The sequence below is a fragment of the Somniosus microcephalus genome, chromosome 6 (assembly GCF_052327205.1).
Source record: "Somniosus microcephalus isolate GS21.2 chromosome 6, FLI_Smic_1.0, whole genome shotgun sequence".
NCBI lineage: Eukaryota > Metazoa > Chordata > Chondrichthyes > Squaliformes > Somniosidae > Somniosus > Somniosus microcephalus.
In genome coordinates this window covers 31,081,084-31,104,446 of record NC_140992.1, presented here as the reverse complement: position 1 = coordinate 31,104,446, position 23,363 = coordinate 31,081,084, and the positions used below count along the sequence as shown (strand labels likewise).

The 23,363-nt window shown below is 44.4% G+C and overlaps 1 protein-coding gene across 1 annotated transcript in view; it reads left to right on the top strand.

Annotated features, from left to right (window-relative positions):
• LOC147115572 (transmembrane protein 255B) overlaps nt 1-21,209 on the top strand; it is a gene marked incomplete at its 5' end in the record, with an annotated part of 67,257 nt that extends 46,048 nt beyond the window's left edge. The window contains 4 exons of the mRNA XM_085989604.1: nt 5,817-5,902; nt 11,420-11,579; nt 14,481-14,624; nt 15,717-21,209. Of these exons, the coding sequence (XP_085845730.1) occupies nt 5,817-5,902; nt 11,420-11,579; nt 14,481-14,624; nt 15,717-15,863 (537 nt within the window). The remainder of the gene's footprint in view (nt 1-5,816; nt 5,903-11,419; nt 11,580-14,480; nt 14,625-15,716) is intronic.
• Nucleotides 21,210-23,363: the final 2,154 nt, after the last annotated feature.

Sequence of the window (23,363 nt, the reverse complement as noted above, 5' to 3'; positions counted from 1 at the left end):
CTACGGTTGGGGAGAGGGTAGGGGGCATGGTAGACAGTAAGGAAAGTCAAAAGAGGTTGTAACAAGGTAAGGTGCTAAAAGAAGGAAAAGGTGCGAGAAGAATAGGGAAACAGACTAAGGTGCATTAAATGTTTGTGCAGGGGAAGCCAGTTACAAAGGCTGTCATCACTGTGTGCTTGGATATATGCATCATACAATGTGTGTCACAGTTTGAGAGCACATAAAGGTTGAAATGAAAGAAAGTTAGAAGCGAAAGCCTGCATTTCTTTCCTTTCTTGATGCACGTGATTTTCCAAGGTGTTCCGGCTGCGTGCGAGGCCCTAAAGAAAGAATGGGCACTTGTACAATTTGATAAATGGAAATCAGACAAATTCTACAAAATTGGGGCAATCCACCCAGCCAAATTATCGCTGAGGTAGTGAAGACAAGAATCTATCCCCACACCTGGAGGAAGGTGTTGAGTTACATAAGATACATAAATCAAGGATCTATTACTTTTGTAACCATATGATATTAAAAAAGGGCTGGATGTAATTACTTGCACACAACTAGGATGTGCAAAGCCTCAGTCATATGTGAGCAATTCATTCGCACTTGCATGACTATATATGAAATGTTGATTATATCTATGTTTAACACTTGATCCTTGAGTGTGCACAGATAACCAGCTCCCACATTCTCTAAATGATATTCTTCACCCTTAGCGTCTCCCTGTCTCTTGCTTGACTCATTTCTATCTCTGCCAATTTCCATCTCATCCTCTTGATTTCTGTGTTTTGATTCAATTTCATTTCCTCCCCTTGCTCCCATTGGTTTGCGTACCACTCTCTCAGATTCGTGCCTTCATGCCTTGGCTTCAATACATGCTTGGGATATCAAAACCAGCGAGAATGCATCTTGACTGATTTATGAATGGCAGGAGGAGCCGCAACATTAAAGCGCCTTACCAGCATGTGATCATTTTTTAAGATTACAGTCTTCACTTCACTTCATAGCTGCGTTTGAAATGTTATATATGCTCATATGGGTTTGAAATTGGAAAAGTGAGATTGAAACATAGAAATATAGAAACATAGAAACATAGAAGATAGGAGCAGGAGTAGGCCATTCGGCCCTTCGAGCCTGCTCCGCCATTCAATGAGATCATGGCTGATCATCTAAATTCAGTACCCTGTCCCTGCTTTCTCCACATATCCCTTGATCCCTTTAGCCTTAAGAAATATATCCAACTCTTTGAATTCCACAGGTTCACCACTCTCTGGGTGAAGAAATTCCTCCTCATCTCTGTCCTGAATGGCTTACCCCTTATCCTTAGACTGTGACCCCTGGTTCTGGACTCCCCGACCATCGGGAACATCCTTCCTGCATCTAGTCTGTCCAGTCCTGTCAGAATTTTATAAGTTTCAATGAGATCCCCTCTCATTCTTCTAAACTCCAGCGAGTATAAGCCCAATCGACCCAATCTCTCCTCATACGTCATTCCTGCCATCCCAGGTATCAGCCTGGTGAATCTTCGCTGCACTCCCTCCATGGCAAGAACATCCTTCCTCAAATAAGGCGACCAAAACTACACACAATACTCAAGATGTGGTCTCACCAAGGCCCTGTACAACTGCAGCAAGACATCCTTGTTCCTGTACTCAAACCCTCTCGCTACGAAGGCCAACATACCATTTGCCTTCTTAACCGCCTGCTGCACCTGCATGTTTACCTTCAGCGACTAGTGCACAAGGACACCCAGGTCTCGTTGCACTTCCCCTTCTCCCAATCTATTGCCATTCAGATAATAATCTGCCTTCCTGTTTTTGACACCAAAGTGGATAACCTCGCATTTATCCACGTTATATTGCATCTGCCATGCTTCTGCCCAATCACCCAATCTGTCCAAATCATACTGGAGTTTCTCGGCATCCTCCTCACAGCACACACGCCCACCCAGCTTTATGTCGTCTGCAAACTTGGAGATATTACATCTACTTCCCTCTGTGGCAGAGAATTCCAGAGGTTCACCACTCTCTGGGTGAAGAAATTCCTCCTCATTTCAGTCCTAAATGGCTTACCCCTTATCCTTAGACTATGACCCCTGGTTCTGGACTCCCCGGCCATCAGAAACATCCTTCCTGCATCTAGTCTGTCCAGGCCTGACAGAATTTTATAGGTTTCGATGAGATCCCCTCTCAATCTTCTAAACTCCAGTGAGTATAAGCGCAATCAACACAATCTCTCCTCATACGTCATTCCTGCCATCCCAGGTATTAGCCTGGTGAATCTTCGTCGCACTTCTTCCATGGCAAGAACGTCCTTCCTCAGGTAAGGCGACCAAAACTGCACACAATACTCAAGATGCGGTCTCACCAAGGCTCTGTACAACTGTAGCAAGACATCCTTGTTCCTGTACTCGAACCCTCTTGCTACGAAGGCCAACATACCATTTGCCTTCTTAACTGCCTGCTGCACCTGCATGCTTACCTTCAGCGACTGGTGCACAAGAACACCCAGGTCTCTTTGCACTTCCCCTTCTCCCAATCTATTGCCGTTCAAATAATAGTCTGCCTTCCTGTTTTTGCCACCAAAGTGGATAACCTCACATTTATCCACATTATAGTGCATTTGCCATGTTTCTGCCCAATCACCCAACCTGTCCAGATCGTACTGGAGTTTCACGACATCCTCCTCACAGCTTACCCTCCCACCCAGCTTTGTGTCGTCTGCAAATTTGGAGATATTACATCCAATTCCCTCGTCCAGATCATTAATATATATTGTGAACAGCTGGGGTCCTAGGACCGATCCTTGCGGTACCCCACTAGTCACTGCCTGCCACTCGGAAAATGACCCGTTTATTCCAACTCTTTGCTTTCTGTCCGCCAACCAGTTCTCTATCCAAGTCAATACCTTGCCCCCAATCCCATGTGCCTTAATTTTGCACGCTAATCTCTTATGCGGGACCTTATCGAAAGCCTTCTGAAAGTCCAAATACACCACATCCACTGGTTCTCCCTTATCTATTTTACCAGTTACATCCTCAAAAAATTCCAGTAGATTAGTCAAGCATGATTTACCTTTTGTAAATCCATGTTGACTTTGTCCGATCCTGTCACTGCTTTCCAAGTGCTCTGCTATTACATCTTTTATAATAGACTCTAGCATTTTCCCCACTACTGATGTCAGGCTATAATTCCCCGCTTTTTCTCTACCACCTTTTTTGAATAGTGGGGTAACATTAGCTACCCTCCAATCCATGGGTACTGTTACAGAGTCTATCGAGTTCATTATAACCTTTCATTATAACCAGACTCCCTCTTAATAGAATAGGATGCCCTCGAGAAAACTGCTAATAGGAGTAAGTAATGTTTAGGAAACAGTATGAATATATTTCATATGTATTTAATTTGGCATTTTGTTAATACAGGAAACTTTGTTATATCCGGCACCGACGGGACCGAGCTGTTGCCGATCTATCAAAACTGCCGGACATACCAGTGTTAATGTTGAAACATACGGAGGTTTTCATCTCCGTATCTGACAACAAACACTGTTGCTTAGCAACAGCTTCAAACAGTCGGCCCATACCTTGGAAGCGTCTCTGTAGCTTAGCAACAGCTTCAGAGAGACTTTCCAGAGCCTGGCTGTTGGAAAAAAAAGCCACGAGAAGAAAAAAAACCTAACAAAATGGCTCCTGATTTCTGCCGGTAGATCGAGGTTTCCGGACATACAACCTCCGGATAAACCAAAGTTTCCTGCAACGTGGCAGTCTCAATGCTGGCTGCCACAATAATTTGTATCGCTGTTTATGATGTGTGAGATACCGCTGTCCAGAAGAACAAGGCATACACCTTTTATGTAATAAAAACAAACTAACAAATTTATTCATGCAAAAAACAGTAGGCTTTGAGAATGTTGCTCCTAAAAATAAGAGCAGGCATCGGTTAAAATGAGTTTATAAAAACAAGACTTCAGTATCTAAAAACAAAACTACATGGGCAGAATTTTATTTGAAAATTATCAGCTAACTGAAATGGTTTATTTTTAATATATCTGCTTTCACAACGATACTGGAGCACAAAGATATTGGCCCGTATTTTCCGATGCCTATGGGTGTGTATGAGCTGTGTACACACCCGTAGGGACCTCGCAAATGCCGGTTTCAGGCATGTGAAGCACATGCACTAAAAACCGGTATTTCCGATCTGTCAGGAATCCTCTTGACAGCTCCTCCGCCTGCCTTGGAGAAGGGCCTCTGCGGGGGGAGAGTTCCGCTTTCTGCAGGACCTCCGCCCACTGAAATCACTTAAAAACCTTACACCTGGTAAAAGCAGGCGTAAGGCCTGCTTTTACCAGCATAAGAGTTTAAAAACAATTTTTAAATGTTTTTTTCACTCATTTATAATTTAAAAATACATTTCAAAAAGGTAAGTTTATTTTTAGCCCTGTAAAAAAACTTTCATTTTTTTTTCAAAAAATAAAATTTTTGTTTAAAATATTTAATTTAATGTAATTTTAACTAATTTTAAAAACGTGATTTAAAAAAAAATGTATTTAAAGTTTTGATGTGTTTTTGGAGTGATCCCCATTCATATATTTGACAGGTCTACCTGTCAAAAGTATGAAGGGAGATTCCCTTCTCCCATTGGCTCCCCATGGCCCATGTGATCCCAGGGACGCTTGCGAACCGCCTGCGCCCCTGGGATACCTGGGCCCTGCGCATTTTGTCATGGAGAGGCCCAGGAGCGGAAATGGCCGGACCTCTGGAGCTCTCAGGTAAGGACGTAGATTTTTCCGCACGCAGGAAGCCTCCGATCGGAAAATATGGGCCATTGTTTAGGGACACACACATAAGGATCAGTTTTAACCCCCCTGCCCCAATGCAGGTGGGGCGGGCTAGGCGTTAAGATGACAAGTGTATTCACGCCACCATTGTGCCACGCCACGTTCCCGCGCCACCCCCCCCCCTACCACCATTTTTACTTGCCTGAATTCAGGCACGGGATGGCGCCCCGCCCCAGAGGAGTGGGGACCTAATTTCAATGGCAAAATTGTATCCCGATGATGTTATTGGGATGAGCAGGCCATTTTAACCACGGGCCCAGATGGTCTCGAACCTGCCAGTGAAAGTGGTGGCAGGAAGGATCCTGGCCACAGAAGGCCTAGGTATGTGATTTTTGAAAAGATTTTTTAAGGTTCCTTGTGGGCCAGAAGGATCAGAAGTGCTCATCCAGGGCTCACAAGGATACTATGGGCCTCCAATACCCTGCCCCCATCGATACTTTTGGAACCCCTCGCCCCGCCAAATTCTTGCTGGACACCGTTTCCATCGTCCCCAGTGGTGACCTGTGCCCCCCTCCACCCGCCCCCCCCACCCCTCCCCCCACGAATTTGGACTCCCACCTGCCCGTGATGATGTCATTCTCGCTGGCTTCAGGCCGATGTCAGTGAACGAGCATGTAAATGAATCCCGGAGTTAAAATCGCACCCCTGGGGGTGGGGGATGGACTGTTCACCGCCTGCATTGGCGACTCACATCACAAATTAAAATCGGGGTATCGTAGTAGCTGGTCCAATGTGATTTCAAATAGCAGTACAGACTTGCACAAGTAGGTGATCAGTAATGGGCATAACCAGAGCTGGACTGTGAGTAACTCCAACTGTCAGCGGCACACAGCAGTATTGTTCTGGTTATGATATTTAACAATCTTTGTTGCCACCCATAGTCATATAATTTTTACGATGCTTATCAAAAACATTTATTTCCAGCTCTTTTATTACCAAACGTATGGCATTCATTTTATACTTTCCTGTTTTTCGATTGGGAGCAGGTGCCTTGCCAGAGCCTCACGGAATCATGCAGTCTGAAAGTGCGGAGTAACACTTGCTATTGCTGTGACCTGTACAACTGTGCAAAGTGAGTATTCTGCCTTCTGTATCGTACGGATTGGTTGTGTTTATTTAGATAGAGTGCTAGGAGAGGAAGACATAAAAAGATGAGAAAGAGACAAGTGCACAAAAGCAGAGAGATGCACACGCACACAATAAAAAACAAAGACAAAAATGCATACAGAAGCTAAAGACAGACTGAAATTGATTTTAGCCACAATCCATTTCCAATGCTTTGAAGATTTATGACGAGATGATGAGGATTTTGTTTATATTAGCACATGTGCAATTTAAATCTCAATTACTAATGGTATGACTTCAGCAAGCTTGTTTTAGAAGTCTCTATTTCTAATAATTAGGTCTTCACTAAGGTAAAATATTAATTACCAGCTACAGCAGACATATTAATTACTCACAAAAGAAAATTGTTAGCATTAGTCTGATACAAGTCAACCCATGTAACAGTAAAGATGAGTTTCCACGTAATGCCTGAGTCCAGTGTCAGGATATAGTAAGTAAAATGCCACTAATCCTTTTCATTACTTTCCCTCTGTATACTTCTTATATTGAAACTGTTCTGGCATTCATTAAAATCCAATATTGAATTTTTTTTTAGAGTTTTGTTCACCAAAGATATTAAGGGATATGGGCTAAGGCGGTTATATGGAGTTAGGTCACTGATCAGCCGTGATCTCATTAAATGGCGGAACAGGCTCGAGGAGCTGAATAGAAACATAGAAACATAGAAGGTAGGAGCAGGAGTAGGCCATTCGGCCCCTCGAGCCTGCTCCACCATTTAATGAGATCATTGCTGATCATCAAAATTCAGTACCCTGTCCCTTCTTTCTCCCCATATCCCTTGATCCCTTTAGCCTTAAGAAATATATCTAACTCCTTCTTGAATAGATTTAATGAATTGGCCTCAACTGCCTTTTGTGGTAGAGAATTCCACAGGTTCACCACTCTCTGGGTGAAGAAATTCCTCCTCATCTCTGTCCTAAATGGCTTACCCCTTATCTTTAGACTGTGACCCCTGGTTCTGGACTCCCCCGCCATCGGGAACATCCTTCCTGCATCTAGTCTGTCTAGTCCTGTTAGAATTTTATAAGTTTCAATGAGATCCCCTCTCATTCTTCTAAACTCCAGCGAATATAAGCACAATCGACCCAATCTCTCCTCATATGTCATTCCTGCCATCCCAGGTATCAGTCTGGTGAATCTTCGCTGCACTCCCTCCATGGCAAGAACATCCTTCCTCGGATAAGGGGAGCAAAACTGTACACAATACTCAAGGTGTGGTCTCACCAAGGCCCTGTACAACTGCAGCAAGACATCCTTGCTCCTGTACTCTAATCCTCTCGCTATGAAGGCCAACATACCATTTGCCTTCTTAACCGCCTGCTGCACCTGCATGCTTACCTTTAGCAACTGGTGCACAAGGACACCCAGGTCTCGTTGCACTGCCCCTTCTCCCAATCTATTGCTGTTCAGATAATAATCTGTCTTCCTATTTTTGCCACCAAAGTGGATAACCTCGCATTTATTCACATTATACTGCATCTGCCATGCATCTGCCCAATCACCCAACCTGTCCAAATCATACTGGAGTTTCTCGGCATCCTCCTCACCGCACACACGCCCACCCAGCTTTGTGTCGTCTGCAAACTTGGAGATATTGCATCTAGTTCCCTCGTCTAGATCATTAATATATATTGTGAATAGCTGGGGTCCTAGGACCGATCCCTGCGGTACCCCACTAGTCACTGCCTGCCACTCGGAAAAAGACCCGTTTATTCCAACTCTTTGCATCCTGTCTGCCAACCAGTTCTCTATCCAAGTCAGTACCTTACCCCCAATCCAATGTGCTTTAACTTTGCATGCTAATCTATTATGCGGGACCTTATCAAAAGCCTTCTGAAAGTCCAAATACACCACATCCACTGGTTCTCCCTTATCTATTTTACCAGTTACATCCTCAAAAATTCCAGTAGATTAGTCAAGCACGATTTACCTTTTGTAAATCCATGTTGACTTTGTCCAATCCTGTCACTATTTTCCAAGTGCTCTGCTATTACATCTTTTATAATTGACTCTAGCATTTTTCCCACTACCGATGTCAGGCTTACCGGTCTATAATTCCCCGTTTTCTCTCTACCACCTTTTTTAAATAGTGGGGTTATATTAGCTACCCTCCAATCCATGGGTACTGTGCCAGAGTCTATAGAATTTTGGAAGATGACCAGCAATGCATCTACTATTTCTAGGGCCACTTCCTTAAGTACCCTAGGATGTAGATTATCAGGCCCTGGGGATTTATCGGCCTTCAATCCCGTCAATTTCCCTAACACCATTTCCCTACACATACTGATTTAATTCAGTTCCTCCCTCTCATTAGACCCATGTTCCCCGACATCTCTGGGAGGTTATTTGTGTCCTTCTTTGTGAAGACAGAACCAAAGTATGTATTTAATTGGTCAGCCATTTCTTTGTTCCCCATTATAAATTCCCCTGATTCTGACTGCAAGGGATCTACGCTTGACTTCACCAATCTTTTTCTCTTCACATATCTATAGAAGCTTTTACAGTCAGTTTTTATGTTCCCTGCAAGCTTACTCTCATACTCTATTTTCCCCTCTCAATTAATCCTTTTGTCCTCCTTTGCTGAATCATAAACTGCTCCCAATCTTCAGGTTTGCTGCTTTTTCTGGCCAATTTATATGTCCTCTCCTTGGATCTTATGCTATCCCTAATTTCCATTGTTAGCCACGGTTGCGCCACCTTTTTTGTTTTATTTTTATGCCAGAGAGGGATGAACAAATTCCGTAGTTCATCCATGCGATCTTTAAATGTTTGTCATTGCCTATCCACCGTCAACCCTTTAAGTAACATTCCCCAATCCATCCTAGCCAACTCGCGCCTCATACCATCATAGTTTCCTTTATTTAAATTCAGGACCCTAGTCTCGGAGTCAACTACTTCACTCTCCATCTTAATGAAGAATTCTATCATATTATGATCGCTCCTCCCCAAGGGGCTTGCACAACAAGATTGCTAATCAATCCTTTCTCATTACATAATACCCATAATGGCCTACTCCTGTTCCTATGTTCCAAAAGAGATAGATTTAATCAGGTTTAAAACAACTGTACAAAAGCAGCTTCTCCTAGCTTACAAACTCCATCTTGCAGGCTGACAGACTCCAATCCAGTTCTAAACGGTTCTGTCTAATTGATGCATTGCCGGGTACTAATTGTTAAGGAACCATCTATAAGTGCTCATACGCAAATTGATATGAAACACCGACATTACTATCGTCCAAATTTCAAATTGTCATTTAAAAATGCTATTGGCAAGCACTTTTAGTATGGACAGGATGTCTGTTATTTATTAGTGCTGCTCTCCTTCCAATGGGATGCTTATAGTTATACAGGTGGTTTTTGGAGCTTCTCCAAACACTTCTCAACTAACAGAAATGAACACAACTGTAGTAAAGAAAGAATTATAAATGCTCATACTATTTTACTACATCTTTAGCCTCTCTGGCAACGGCACAGTCCATTCCGGGTCCTCTTCGAACGGGGGGGGGCGAGGTGGGGGGGGGGGGGGGTGGTGCGGTATAACCTTAAAATTAGAGCTAGGTCATTCAGGGATTTTGTCAAGAAGCACTTCTGCACACAAAGGGTAGTTGAAATCTGGAACTCTCTCCCCAAAAAGGCTGTTGAGGCTAGGTCAATTGAAAATGTCAAAACTGAGATTGATAGATTTTTGTTAGGTAAGGGTTACGGTACCAAAGCGGGTAGATGGAGTTAAGATACAGAACAGTCATGAGCTAATTGAAGGGCGGAACAGGCTCAAGGGGCCGAATGGCCTGCTCCTGTTCCGATATTCCTTTGTTCCTAGAGTGCTGCACTTTGTCTCATCCTTCTCTCTGAAAGTAGATTTTTAGCAGTCTCCTGAGCTGTCAATTTTACTCTCTGATCATTCTGCAGAAGGCATGATTCAAGTGGGCAAAAACTTTCTAATAGCCAGATTTTCCTCTTTCTGCTCTCACTCCATGAAACACGTCTAACTCCACTGACCTGGCTGTGAGCTGATTAAAAGGGATTGCATCATCTAAAATATCTCCTACAAAAAAAGTAAGTTTTCCCAATATGGGAATTGTCATTGAGGTTGCTATACTTTTCATCATAATTGATATGTGTACGATTACCTGGCAGAGGATATCTGCTTCTGTACAGAGAAGAAGTGAAAATTCAGGCACGTCAGCGTCACTCTAAGCAACTCTTAGCCCATTCTTCATATCCAGATCAAATGCAGCAATACAGAGAGGAAAGTTATCACCTGGCATCAAGCAAAGAATTGACATTTAATAGATGGAGTCAAAATACATTCAGTGGGTAAAGCAATGTCCTTACGTCTTTGAGAATGTTTTAATCCAGCCCAGGCAGATGGCACTCTCCTCTCTCTGCCGGCAGTATGGGCCCTACACAAAATAACTTGGAGTAGTTTCAATCCACTTCCTAGCAAGTGTGGGCCCACAGCACAAGACAGTTATCAAGTTGATATAAACAGACTCTAATTTGGCAAGCACACTCAGAGAGGCCACAAGAATGGCTAGAATGGGAATTGGAACAGTCGATGCTGGCACACTAGGGGAACTTTTCTGTGCTTGTAGTTAAGGCACCTGTTGGAACCAACAGTCATAGAATCATACAGCACAGAAGGAGGCCATTCAGCCCATCGTGCCTGACCCAGCTCTCTGAAAGAGCTACCAATTAGTCCCACTCCCCTGCTCCTTCCCCATAGCACTGCAAATGTTTCCTTTTTAAATATGTATTCAATTCCCTTTTGAAAGTTACTATTGAATCTGCATCCACCACCCTTTCAGGCAATGTATTCCGGATCATAACAACTTGCTGAGTAAAAACATTTTTCCTCATCCCCCCCACCCTCCCTGACATTTTTGCCTATTATTTTAAATCTGTGTCCTCTGGTTACCAACCCTCCTGCCAGTGGAAACAGTTTCTCCCCATTTACTCTATCAAAACCCCTCATAATTTTGAACGCCTCCATTAAATCTCTGCTTTAAGGAGAACAGCCCTAGCTTCTCCAGTCTCTCCAGATAACTGAAACCCCTCATCCCTGCTACCACTCTAGTACGTCTCCTCTGCACTCTCTCCAAGGCCTTGTGAGGGCTTTACACTGCACCTGGCTCCTGCTGTATCTGATCTTTCAGCATTTGGTGGTGACGCTGCAAAAACATTATATTTCCTAGCACTGATCAGCCTCGCCTCATTGAGCATAAAACGTAATCAATGACAAATTGGCTAAATGAGCCTATGACATTTGCTAGTTAGAAATACACTTGAATAGCAGCGGTGGCTTACACGTGGGACTCTAACTGCTCCATCAGGTTTGTGTCAGAAAATCTCCTGCATTACAAACTGATTTAAGATGGGTGGCCACTTAATCAAGAGATCAGAACTTAAGTCAACTCGTATCTGGTAGAAAATTATTCATCAATTAAGCACTTTTCTTTCTACAGTGGCGGCTATTTGAACAATTACTTTGAATTTGTTGGAGTGAAGAGTTGCCAAGAGGTGCACTTTGTATACATCATGATTTGGCTAGTAACAGCACTGAATGTGTCCGCCTTTCTTTTGGGAGTTATCACCACTGCCATTCTTGGCAGCTTTAAAAACATGGTAAGACAATGTAAAATTGCCAAGAATGATTTGATGTTCGATGAGGGTTGTTTTTTCTTTCAGGTGCAGTCAGTTAGTGGTCAAAGTATTTATAGGGTGAATGCTTAGATTTATTAAAATGAAGTTATGTTTTTTGATGTGCTTTAATACCTGTGTAAACACATAAAGCACATATAAAGAAAGCTTGCATTTATGTAGCATCTTTTATCCCCTTAGATAACTCTCTATTCATGTTGCTACATTACCATATGACTGAATGTTTGTAACAAGCCTCCTGTGAGACACCTTATCAAATGCCTTCTGTAAATCCACAGACTCTGCATCTGCTGCATTTAATTTATCTACCCAATCATTGACCGCCAAGAAACTGTATTAAACTTGTCAAATATGGGTAAAGTCCATGTTACCTGGTGTTTGGGGGAGGATTCTGCTTCAGAATTATTTCTCTGGAAAAGTCTAGAGGTCATGTACATGCCTCCTATTCCACTTCAATTTTGGGCGATGCCCTTGTCACTGTTTCTGCTAAATTTTATTTTTAAATTCTAGAGAGACAGAGAAAATACAGGCATAAAGTTAAAGCTGCAGCACCCCAAGTTAATAATTGTGTCCTAGTTCATGACCACTCACCTCCAACACACTTGTATGCTTCTTCTATCCTGTTTCCATGGTGATATCATCAACAGTGTTGCGCATATACAGTATTTTGTTTGCATTTGACGTTGACATTACTTCAGCTAATTCCTGCAAAGTTACCAAATAGCTGTAATAGGGTAAATCAGCTACAGGAGGGTAGAAACAGTTAGGGGCAATTTATCCCATGCCTGCTGACTTTCCAAATTGATCAGTGTAGAAAGCACATTTTTGGAGCAGAGCAGGAGCCCGGCCATTGGATCATCTAATAAACTGAAGTCAGGTTCTATACAAGACAACGTCTACAACTAGAATCACATTAATGGCCCAGAAATTCGGGTCTCCACGGGTGAGTACGCGCTGGGTACTCACGCGTAGGCCCAACGAAAGTGCCGGTTTCGTGCATGCACTGCGCATGCGCGGGAAACCGGAACTTCCGTTCCCTTAAAGGAAGGGGTTCACAGGTCGAACGCGTGTGCCGGAGAGGCAGCGCGTGCGCCTGGAACTTCCGTTTTTTTTGCCGGTTTCTCCGGGAGGGTAAGTCTCCAGGAGTTACACTTTTAAAAAGCAGGCACAAGGCCTGCTTTTAACAAGGTAAGTGGTGAATTAAGTAAAATTAAAACATTTTTTCCACAGGTTTATTATTTTTAAATACTTTAAAGAAAGATAAGTTTATTTTTAGCCCTGTTAAAAACTGTAATTAATTTTTTCAAAAATTTAAATTATTGTTTAAAATAGTTGTTTATGTAATTTATAGTTATTTTTAAAATGTGATTTTAAAAAATTTTATTTGAAGTTTTAGTGATTTTTGGGGCTGATTTGTATTTATAGTTTTGACAGCTCTTCCTGTCAAATTTATGAATGAAGCATTCCCTGCTACCATTGGCTCTCCATGGCCCAAGTGATCCCAGGGGACGCTTCGAACTAACTGCGCCCCTGGGATACGCAAGCACTGCGCGCCGGCAGTTGGAGGAGGCACAGGATCGGAATCCCACGCGGGCCCACAGCCCAACGGCCGGCACGCTAGATAAGTGCAGGTCGGAGGCTTGCACCCGCGGGAAGCCTCCGACCCGAATTTCTGGGCCAATATCTTTAAATATCAATGAATGAATAAGTCAGATTTTAAGGAGTTTGAACGTACTGGAGGAAAACACTTAAAAACAACAATAGTTATAGCTGAAAAATTGAAAATGATGAATCAAGTACCAGACCAGCATTAATAATTGAAAGGGGTATGAAAAAGTATATGCAAATCCTTTTTTTTGTTTTGAGGAGCAGAAAGTCAGCTGAGTTGTGTATCATTTTCAATCTGATGGCGTCACTTACAGTAATATTCTGATGTATTTTGATACAATTTATATTATTTCATCATGCGTTTGTCAAACCTTTTTTTCATTTGTTATCTATTTTCCTGAAGATGATGCCCGTTTAAAAAATAATTGCAGAATTGTACTGTGAATTTATTTAGAATAGATAAAGGCCTAGAAATTGGGTTTTGGCGCAGCGACGGCTTTAGCGCCGGAAGTTAGTGCCGGAGCTAAGTCGCGCTGGGCGGGCCAAAAATTCACTAGTTCTGCGCCCAAACGGCTGCCGGCGCTGCTGAAAGCTGTTTGCGCCTGAAAACTGGCGCTACGCGCTGAATTGCGGCGCTATTCCGGCGCTGCGGCGCCCGCTGCGGTGCGGCAGGTTCGGGAAGTGCAGGCCTCCTCCTTCCCTTAAGGAGGAGCTGCCTGCACCCGGCCGCGGCCCGCGAAAATCATTGTAAAAATGAGCCCGGCACCTCGGACAAGTGCCGGGCTTGCATCTGTCCCAGGGGGGGGGGGGGGAGAAGTCCGGGGAGGGAGCTGCGGCCAGGCGGCCGGCGGGAAAGCGGCCGGCCGCCGCGGGGCCTTTAATGCGCCGGCGCAAAGTCCAGTAAGGCACCTCTGCCAGAACGTTGCTTGCGGCTGCCACGGGCGAGGCGGCCGCAAGTCAATTTCGGAGTTCGGGCGGGTTACCATGGCAACCGGGACGCTGCGCACACCGATGACGTCATCGGTGCCGGCGCAGCGCTAACGGCCTAACGCCGATTTAGGGACCCACTCAATTTCCAAACTGGCCATAACTCCGGCGCTAGGCCCTCTAGCGCCTCAAAAGCGGCCCTAAGCCTACCGAATTTCTAGGCCAAAGTGTTTTGCTTTAAGCTAGCACGGTAATTGCAGTGTAGCTTATCTTACCAATAAAGCCACTGCTCGCTTTGGTGCTTTCAAACATTCTGTCTGCTTTTGCTAGGAGTCTCTCATTGGATCTGATGTTAGCATCCAGCTCTTCAACATTCAAAGTTCCAGACATAAGTCCAAGGAGCAGATGCAGCCCACACTATCTCCAACAGCACCTCTCCTACTACAAGAACAAGGGGTAGACACAATGGAGCAGGTATGTTGTCTTTTTGTTTTGTGCATTTAGAAGAGGGCATACTATTCCAATGTGGCTTCACCAGTGATCTATAGAAAGTTGGAATTAACCTGTTTTGACTTTTGACCAGATACCCTTAAGTCTCTCCTTATCTTGGATTTGTTTTGCTGATATCTTGACATTGTCTGGAAATGGTCAGTGAAGAAGATTTTTTTTTCCTTTTCCATTAAGATAATAGCATCAGTCTAAGTAGGCTGTGTCCTTCCCTGAATTTCTCATACTGGCCCATTGCGAAATGTGACCCTTTCATCGTGCACAAGATAATCACTCCTGTTCAAATATGCATTACCATATATTTGTCTGCATTAAAATCCACCTTCTGTTACTTAGCCCAATGGCTTAATTGCACAAAATCTCTTTGAAAGGATAGGAAAAATAAATTAGATAGAAAAAACAGTAAAATTGTAGAATAGGGCTGAGAAAGTGCTAAAGAGGAATGTTTGCAAACAGGCAAGATGGAACAAGCAGAATTGAACCGTTAACGTTTTAAAAAAATGTTGGTTCCCATGTTTTAAGTCTTCATTTTTGTTGTTTATTGGATATTACTGAAATATGATTGAACATTGAACTGACACTGAACAGATTTATTAGTGTAATATTATTGTTTGTTTTAGTATCATAGTGCATGAGCTGAAAACTTACAAATCCAGCTGGTCCGGGTAGACCATCGTATCTCTGAACTTGCAAACAATCACAAAGGTTAAATCAGCTGGAGGTTCTCCTATTTCAATGTAAAATGAGGCAGGAATCCAATTTTTCAAATTCCTTGGTCTGCAGCAGAGCATTGTCCTGAGAGAACTTGGTTGCTGTACCTTCACAAAAAAAAATTGCAAAGAAATTTCAAACACGCCCACATCATTTCCTCGGTGATATAACTGCTGTGGTGATAGTACACTGTCTGGTGGATGTAAGTTATAATGAGAAAAAATAACTTGCATTATAAAAGCATTTCTAGATTATTACATTTAACATTTGTATTAATTACAGAAAAAATGTACGTTGTAAAAACATACATTGAAATGATAATCACTACTGTTGTCTTTCTCTCCTCAGAGGCCCTCTGTTCAGTACATGTCAATGCCAGTGGCTGCATCTTTGCCTTGCTGCAATTTTAACCGTACCAAGATGGACAGCAACCCTCCACCATTTGCCCCATTATATAATTTGTTGCCAGAAAAACCAGTGGGGTATCCAATATGATCACTTATTGTCTTCCTGTGTGTAAAGGCAAACTACCCTGGTACAAAAATTCTGGTATACAGATCTGAGGCCGAAAAAGATTAGACTTCAAGGGGAAGATCTTGACTTTGCGCTAGTGTAAAACGGGTGATAGTGAGTCAGCAGCCCGTTTTACACCACTCCCGATTTTTTGTTCCATTGACTTCAATGTAAAACGATGTAATATGGGCTGCCAACTCGCTATTACCCATTTTACAATATCGCACAGAGTCAAGATCTACCCCAAGAAGTTTTAGTCAAATGTGATCTATGTATTGGTTTCACTTTGTTAAACAATTGTATATATTTATATCGTACAAATTGTATTTTTCAATATATTAGCTGCTACAATAGAACTCATTTATAAAGAAAATATGTAACATTCCAGCTAAATTTACCATGGAATGGAATGGAATAACACTCCTGTTACTCCTGCTTGTAATGCAGCTAATCTGACTTTCAGCCCACGAGGAATAGTACAATGCACCATACAGACCAATGGGACTTTAGTTTCCGAGTACATAATCATCCTATATGTACTGACTTGAATTGAGTTTCAGGACTAACCATTCCAGTTCCCCTGGAATGCGCTCCTGTCCGGCCTCCCATCTTCCACACGACCACAGGTACAGGAGCCCCGGTTACACAGCCACAGGTACAGGAGCCGCGGTTACACAGCCACAGGTACAGGAGCCCCGGTTACACAGCCACAGGTACAGGGGACCCGGTTACACGGCCACAGGTACAGGGGACCCGGTTACACCGCCACAAGTGCTGGAGCCCCGGTTACACAGCCACAGGTACAGGAGCCGTGGTTACACAGCCACAGGTACAGGAGTCATGGTTACACAGCCACAAGTGCTGGAGCCCCGGTTACACAGCCACAAGTATAGGGGTCTCGGTTACACAACCAGAGGTACAGGAATAACAACAGAAAATGCTGGAAAAACTCAGCAGGTCAGGCAACATCCGTAGAGAGAAATTTGAGTTGACGTTTCGGGTCGAACCCTTCTTCAAAACTGGAAAGAAAAGAAAATAGATCGAAGGCAGGGCTGTGATCGGACAGAAGAAGTGAAAGAAACAAAAGAAGTAAAAGAGACAATGAAAGGTATTAGAAGCTAGACGAGATGGTAATAGGCTGAGATTAGGTGTAAAGTGTACTGGCAGGGCAAGAGATAGCTGCCAGGTGTGAGAGAGAAACAAAAGGAAAGGGGGGTGGGGGGAAAGGAGTGGAAAAATTACAAGAAAAAATATGTAATAGGGGCCGAGGTTATGATCTGAAATTGTTGAACTTGATATTGAGTCCGGAAGGCTGCAGAGTGCCTAATCGGAAGATGAGGTGCTGTTCCTCGAGTTTACGTTGAGCTTCTGTGGAACAATACAAGAGGCCAAGGACGGTGAGGTCCGAGTGGGAATGGAGCGGTGAATTAAAATGACAGGCGACCGGAAGCTCAGGGTCACCCTTACGGACTGAACGGAGGTGTTCCGCAAAGCGGTCACCCAATCTGCGTTTGGTTTCCCCAATGTAGAGGAGACCGCATCGTGAGCAGCGAATACAGTATACTAGATTGCGAGAAGTACAAGTAAATCGCTGTTTCACCTGGAAGGGGTGTTTGGGGCCCTGGACAGTGGGAAGGGGGGAGGTATAGGGGCAGGTGTTACATCTCTTCCGCTTGCACGGGAAGGTGTCAGGTGAAGGGGAAGGGCTGTTTGGGGTGATAGAGGAGTGGACTAGGGTGTCTCGGAGGGAGCGGTCGCTACGGAATGCTGAAAGGGGAGGGGAGGGGAAGATACGTTTGGTGGTGGGATCACTTTGGAGGTAGCGGAAATGCATTGAATGTGGAGGCTGGTGGGGTGAAAGGTGAGGACAAGGGGAACCCTATCGTGGTTCCGGGAGGGAGGGGCAGGGGTGAGGGCAGAAGTGCGGGAGATAGAACTGACACGGTCGAGGGCAGTGTCAACCACAGTAGAGGGGAATCCTCGGTTGCGGAAAAAGGAAGACATGTCTGAAGCACTGGTGTAGAAGGTGGCATCGTCGGAGCAGATACGGCGGAGACGGAGCAACTGGGAGAATGGAATAGAGTCCTTACAGGAAGCGGGGTGGGAGGAAGTGTAGTCCAGGTAGGAGTCAGTGGGCTTGTAGTGAATATTGGTCGATAACCTATCCCCAGAGATGGAGACGGAGAAGTCGAGGAAGGGAAGGGAAGAATCAGAGATGGACCATGTGAAGGTGAGGGAAGGGTGGAAATTGGAGGCAAAGTGAATGAAATTGTCAAGTTCGGGGCGAGAGCAGGAAACGGCACCGATACAGTCATCAATGTATCGGAAAAAGAGGTGAGGGAGGGGACCCGAGTAGGACTGGAACAAAGATTGTTCCACATAGCCCACGAAAAAGCAGGCATAGCTAGGACCCATGCGGGTACCCATGGCAACACCTTTGATTTGGAGGAAATGAGTGGAGTTAAAGGAGAAGTTGTTCAATGTGAGAACAAGTTCAGCCAGACGGAGGAGGGTGGTGATGGATGGGGACTGGTCGGGCCTCTGTTCAAGGAAGAAGCGGAGCGCCCTCAGGCCATCCGGGTGGGGGATGGAGGTGTAGAGGGATTGTACGTCCATGGTGAAAAGGAAGCGGTTGGGGCCAGGAAACTGGAAACTGTTAAAGTGGCGGAGGGCGTCCGAAGAGTCGCGGATGTAGGTGGGAAGAGACTGGACCAAGGGGAGAAAAGATAGAGTCAAGATAGGAAGAGATAAATTCTGTGGGGCAAGAACAGGCTGAAACGATGGGTCTACCAGGGCAGTCCTGTTTGTGGATCTTGGGAAGGAGGTAGAAGCGGGCTGTGCGGGGTTGGGGAACTATGAGGTTGGTGGCAGCGGGGGGGGGGAAGATCTCCAGAGGAGATGAGGTCAGTGACAGTCTTGGAAACGGTGGTTTGATGTTCGGTAGTGGGGTCATGGTCTAGGTGGAGGTAGGAGGAGGTGTTGGAGAGTTGGCGTTCAGCTTCCGCTAGGTAGAGGTCAGTACGCCATGGTTACACAGCAAAAGGTACGAGATCCCCGGTTACACAGCCACAAATATACAGTAAAACTTACCTTTGGGTTCCTGAACCTACTCCTGAATTTTGCTGGTTATTAGGGAATTTCGGATAATTAGGTGCCGTTTAAATGAGAGTTTACTGTATTTAGTTTAAAGCCCTATCTACTAAATAGTGGGGGGAGGGATAGAGAAAACAGTGAACCAAAGGCCAGTTAGCCTGACATCAGTAGTAGGGAAAATGCTAGAATCCATTATTAGAGACGTGGTATCAGGGCATTTAGACAATCATAATATGATTAGGCAGAGTCAACATGGATTATGAAAGAGAAATCGTGTTTGACAAATCTTTTAGAATTTTTTGGGGTTGTAACTGGCAGGCTAGATAAAGGGAAACCAATGGATGTAATGTATTTGGATTTTCAAAAAGCATTCGATAAGGTGGCACACAAGGTTATCACACAAAATTAGGGCTCATGGGATTGGGGGTAATATATTAGCATGGATTGAGGATTAGTTAATGGACAGAAAACAGAGAGTAGGAATAAAAGGGTCATTTTTGGGTTGGCAGGCTGTAACTAGTGGGGTACCGCAAGGATCAGTGCTTGGGCCTCAGCTATTTACAATCTACATCAATAACTTAGATGAGGGGACCGAGTGTAATGTATCCAAGTATGCTGATGATACAAAGCTAGGTGGGAAAGTAAGCTGTGAGGAGGACGCAAGGAGAGTGCAAAGAGATATAGACAATTTAAGTGAGTGAGCAAGAATGTGGCAGGTGGAATATAACATGGAGAAATGTGAAATTATCCATTTTTATAGGAAAAATAGAAAGTAGAATATTTTATATCAGTTGAGAGACTGGGAAATGTTGGTATTCAGAGGGAACTGGCTGTCCTTGTACATGAATGACAGAAAGTTAACATGCAGATACAACAAGCAATTAGGACAACAAATGGTATGTTAGCCTTTATTAGAAAGGGATTGAGTATAAGAGTAAGGAAGTCTTATATAGGGCCTTGGTGAGACCACACCTGGAGTATTGTGTACAGTTTTGGTCTCCTTACCTAAGGAAGGATATACTTGCCTTAGAGGGAGTGCAACAAATGTTCACCAGACTGGTTCCTGGGATGGGGGGATTGTCCTATGAGGAGCGACTGAGTAGACTAGGCCTATATTCTCTAGAGTTTAGAAGAATGAGAGGTGATCTCATTGAAACATATAAAATTCTTAAGGGGCTTGACAGGGTAGATGCAGGGAGGAGGTTTCCCCTGGCTGGGGAGTCTAGAACTAGGTGTCACAGTCTCAGAATAAGGGGTTGGCCATTTAGGACTGGGATGAGGAGAAATTTCTTCACTCAAAGGGTTGTGAAGTTTTGGAATTCTCTACCCCAGAGGGTTGTGGATGCTCAGTCGTTGAATATATTCAAGACAGAGATCGATAGATTTTTGGATACTAAGGGAATCAAAGGATATGGAGATAGGGCGGGAAAGTTCAGTTGAGGTAGAGGATCAGCCATGATCTTACTGAATGACGGAACAGGCTCAAAGCGGCAAATGGCCAACTCCTGCTCCTACTTCTTATGTTCTTATAAACTTGAGCTCATCCGAAACTCTGCTGCTCGTATTCTAATTCACACCAAGCCCCGTTCACCCATCATCCCTGCACAAGCTGACCTACATTGACTCCCAGTCCACCAACGCCTTGATTTTATACATTTTCATCCTCGTGTTCAAATCCCTCCATGGCCTCACCCCTCCCTATCTCTGTAACCTCCTTCAGCCCTACAACCCTCTGAGAACTCTATATTCCTCCAACTCTGGCCTCTTGTGCATCCCCTACTTTCTTCTCCCCAACATTGGTAGCCCTGTGTTCTGCCGTCTAAGCCCTAAGTTCTGAATTGCCTCCTTAAAGCTCTCTGCCTCTCTACCTCTGCCCACTTCTTTAAGACTGAATTTCAACCCATTTTTTTTTTTCAAAATCTGCCATCAATTTCAGGCAAGACTCACAGGAAGTGAAGGATGCAACACCTTCTGTGGATTAAGAGTCTCAGATTCATTCAATGATCTCGTGTTAAGAAAACAACGAATTCAACATCTGTTTTGTGTACTTGAGTGTGAACTCTCACCCAACCTCTGCATTTCATCAAGCTACCATTCAGAAAGTAATATTGAATTCGCTCTTTTTCAGGCATTGAATGCATTTATATCGTGAAATTGTATTTCAGTATGAAGGGAATTTACCGTATGGTAATGTTAACTAATGCAATATGAATATTAAAATAAAAAAATTAAAAATGTTGAATTTCTCACTTTATTGCACCTGAGGGATTGTGGGACCAGTTCCTATAGCATGCTAGCCATTACATACCAGAACAAAAGTAGAGGTTCTGTAAAAATAACTCTTGCCTCTTGCGTACCCCCAATTTTCATCGCTCCACCATTGGTGGCCGCGCCTTCAGTTGGCCAGGCCCTATGCTCTGGAATTCCCTCCCTAATAATACATTATGCATTATATAGTATAATAATACTCCCGTCATTATTGAATAGAATGGGATAGATTTCAATCTGACACCTGTGCGTAAAACTGATGTTGCAGATCGGCTGTCCGTTATAGGAACCACCTGGTTCCCATTTCCGTTGACATCAACAGACTGTAGGCCATTTCTATAACAGGCAGCCGATTCGCAATGCCAGCTTTATGCCTTGGCATCAAGTTGAAAATCTACTCCTATAACCTTTGGCTTAGCTTAAGAAATGGGATGGGAATACCATGACTGGAATTTTCTTTACCTGGGCGGGTCAGGTGTGGGCAATCGGCATGGCGGGTTGGGACCCCGTTCTTTTCATCGCGCTCCTCAGAGCGACTTTCCCTTAATGGCGCCTATTAAAGCAGGCCTGCGTGTTATCTGGCCCTGTTAAAAGGTGCGGGCCTGATGATGTCATCGATGACTCACTTCCAGCCGGGATATTTAAAGGAGCCACGGCCACATTGCATTTGAAGGTTCATCTAGGAGTGCGCAGACACTACATTTTAGCTTTTCGGTCTTGCTCAGCGCTCAGCCTCATGCACATGACTGCACAGAGGCAGAGGGCTGCACCCAGGTTCTCAGATGACTCCCTGCATATGCTTGTGGAGGGAGTGAGAGCACGCAGCGAGGTCTTACCTTCTGATGGGCGCAAGAGACCTCCCCAGGAGACCAAAAGAGCCTGGCTGGAGATAGCAGAGGAGGTCAACAGCAGGGATGTTGTGAGGAGGACCTGGGTGCAGTGCCGGAAGTGCGCACTCAACTTCATTCCTGCTGTGCCTCTCATCACATCCCCATCATGCCTTCTCTTTACAACAGTGACGACACTTCAAAAGCTGTAAAGCGCTTTCAGACATCCGGTGGTCATGAAAGGCGCTATATAAATGCAAGTCTTTCTTTCCCAAGCCTACTCCTGCACATCATTACTCACACCAATATACCTTGCACATCCACCCATCCCTCTCTCTACATAATCACATCCCCATCTGACTTACCACCCCTCACACTCACCCTCATCCTAATGCAATCATACCAACTAACAGCACACAAGGAGGCCATTTGGCATTGGCACCCCACTCCCTCATAGTCACCTTCTACAGATGTAACCCATCCATTCCTTATACTCATTCCATCACTCTCAAACTTTTCTCCTTTCCCTCCTTGCAGGAGAAGAGAGCCCACAATAAGAGGGAGAGGGAGAGAACCAGAGGTGGCCCTCCATCATTGGCCACGTTGACTCCAGCAGAGGAGGTCGCCCTGGACATCTCAGGAGCTGCAGAGCAGCTGGCGGTGGGAGGCAGGGAGGGGGACATCTCAGGAACCTGGTGACAGAATTATATCTCATACGGCCACATGGCATACAGCAGTCACTCATATCTGAGGGGTCTTGACAGGGTGGATGTGGAGAGGATGTTTCCTCTTGTGGGAGAATCTAGAACTAGGGGTCACTGTTTAAAAATAAGGGGTCGCCCATTTAAGACAGAGATGAGAAATTTTTTCTCACAGAGGGTCGTCAGTCTTTGGAACTCTTCCTCAGAGGGTGGTGGAAGCAGAATCTTTGAATATTTTTAAGGCAGAGGTAGATAGATTCTTGATAAGCAAGGGGGTGAAAGGTTGTCGGGGGTAGGCGGGAATATGGAGTAATCAGATCAGCCATGATTTTATTGAATGGCGGAGCAGGCTCGAGGGGCCGAGTCGCCTACTCCTGCTCCTAATTCGTATGTATGTTCGTAAGTATATGGGGTCTGATGTCAGCAGCCAGTGAATGTTCATCATGTGCATAATAGTATCATTATCCATTCTTAATATGATATTTCTAAATAATGGCTTTACCCTGCCACAGGTCCATCAAAAGCACCCCCCCTCCACCCCCCCACCACGCAACTGTCCAGGTGGAAGAGGAAGAACATTCCTCAGAGGAGCC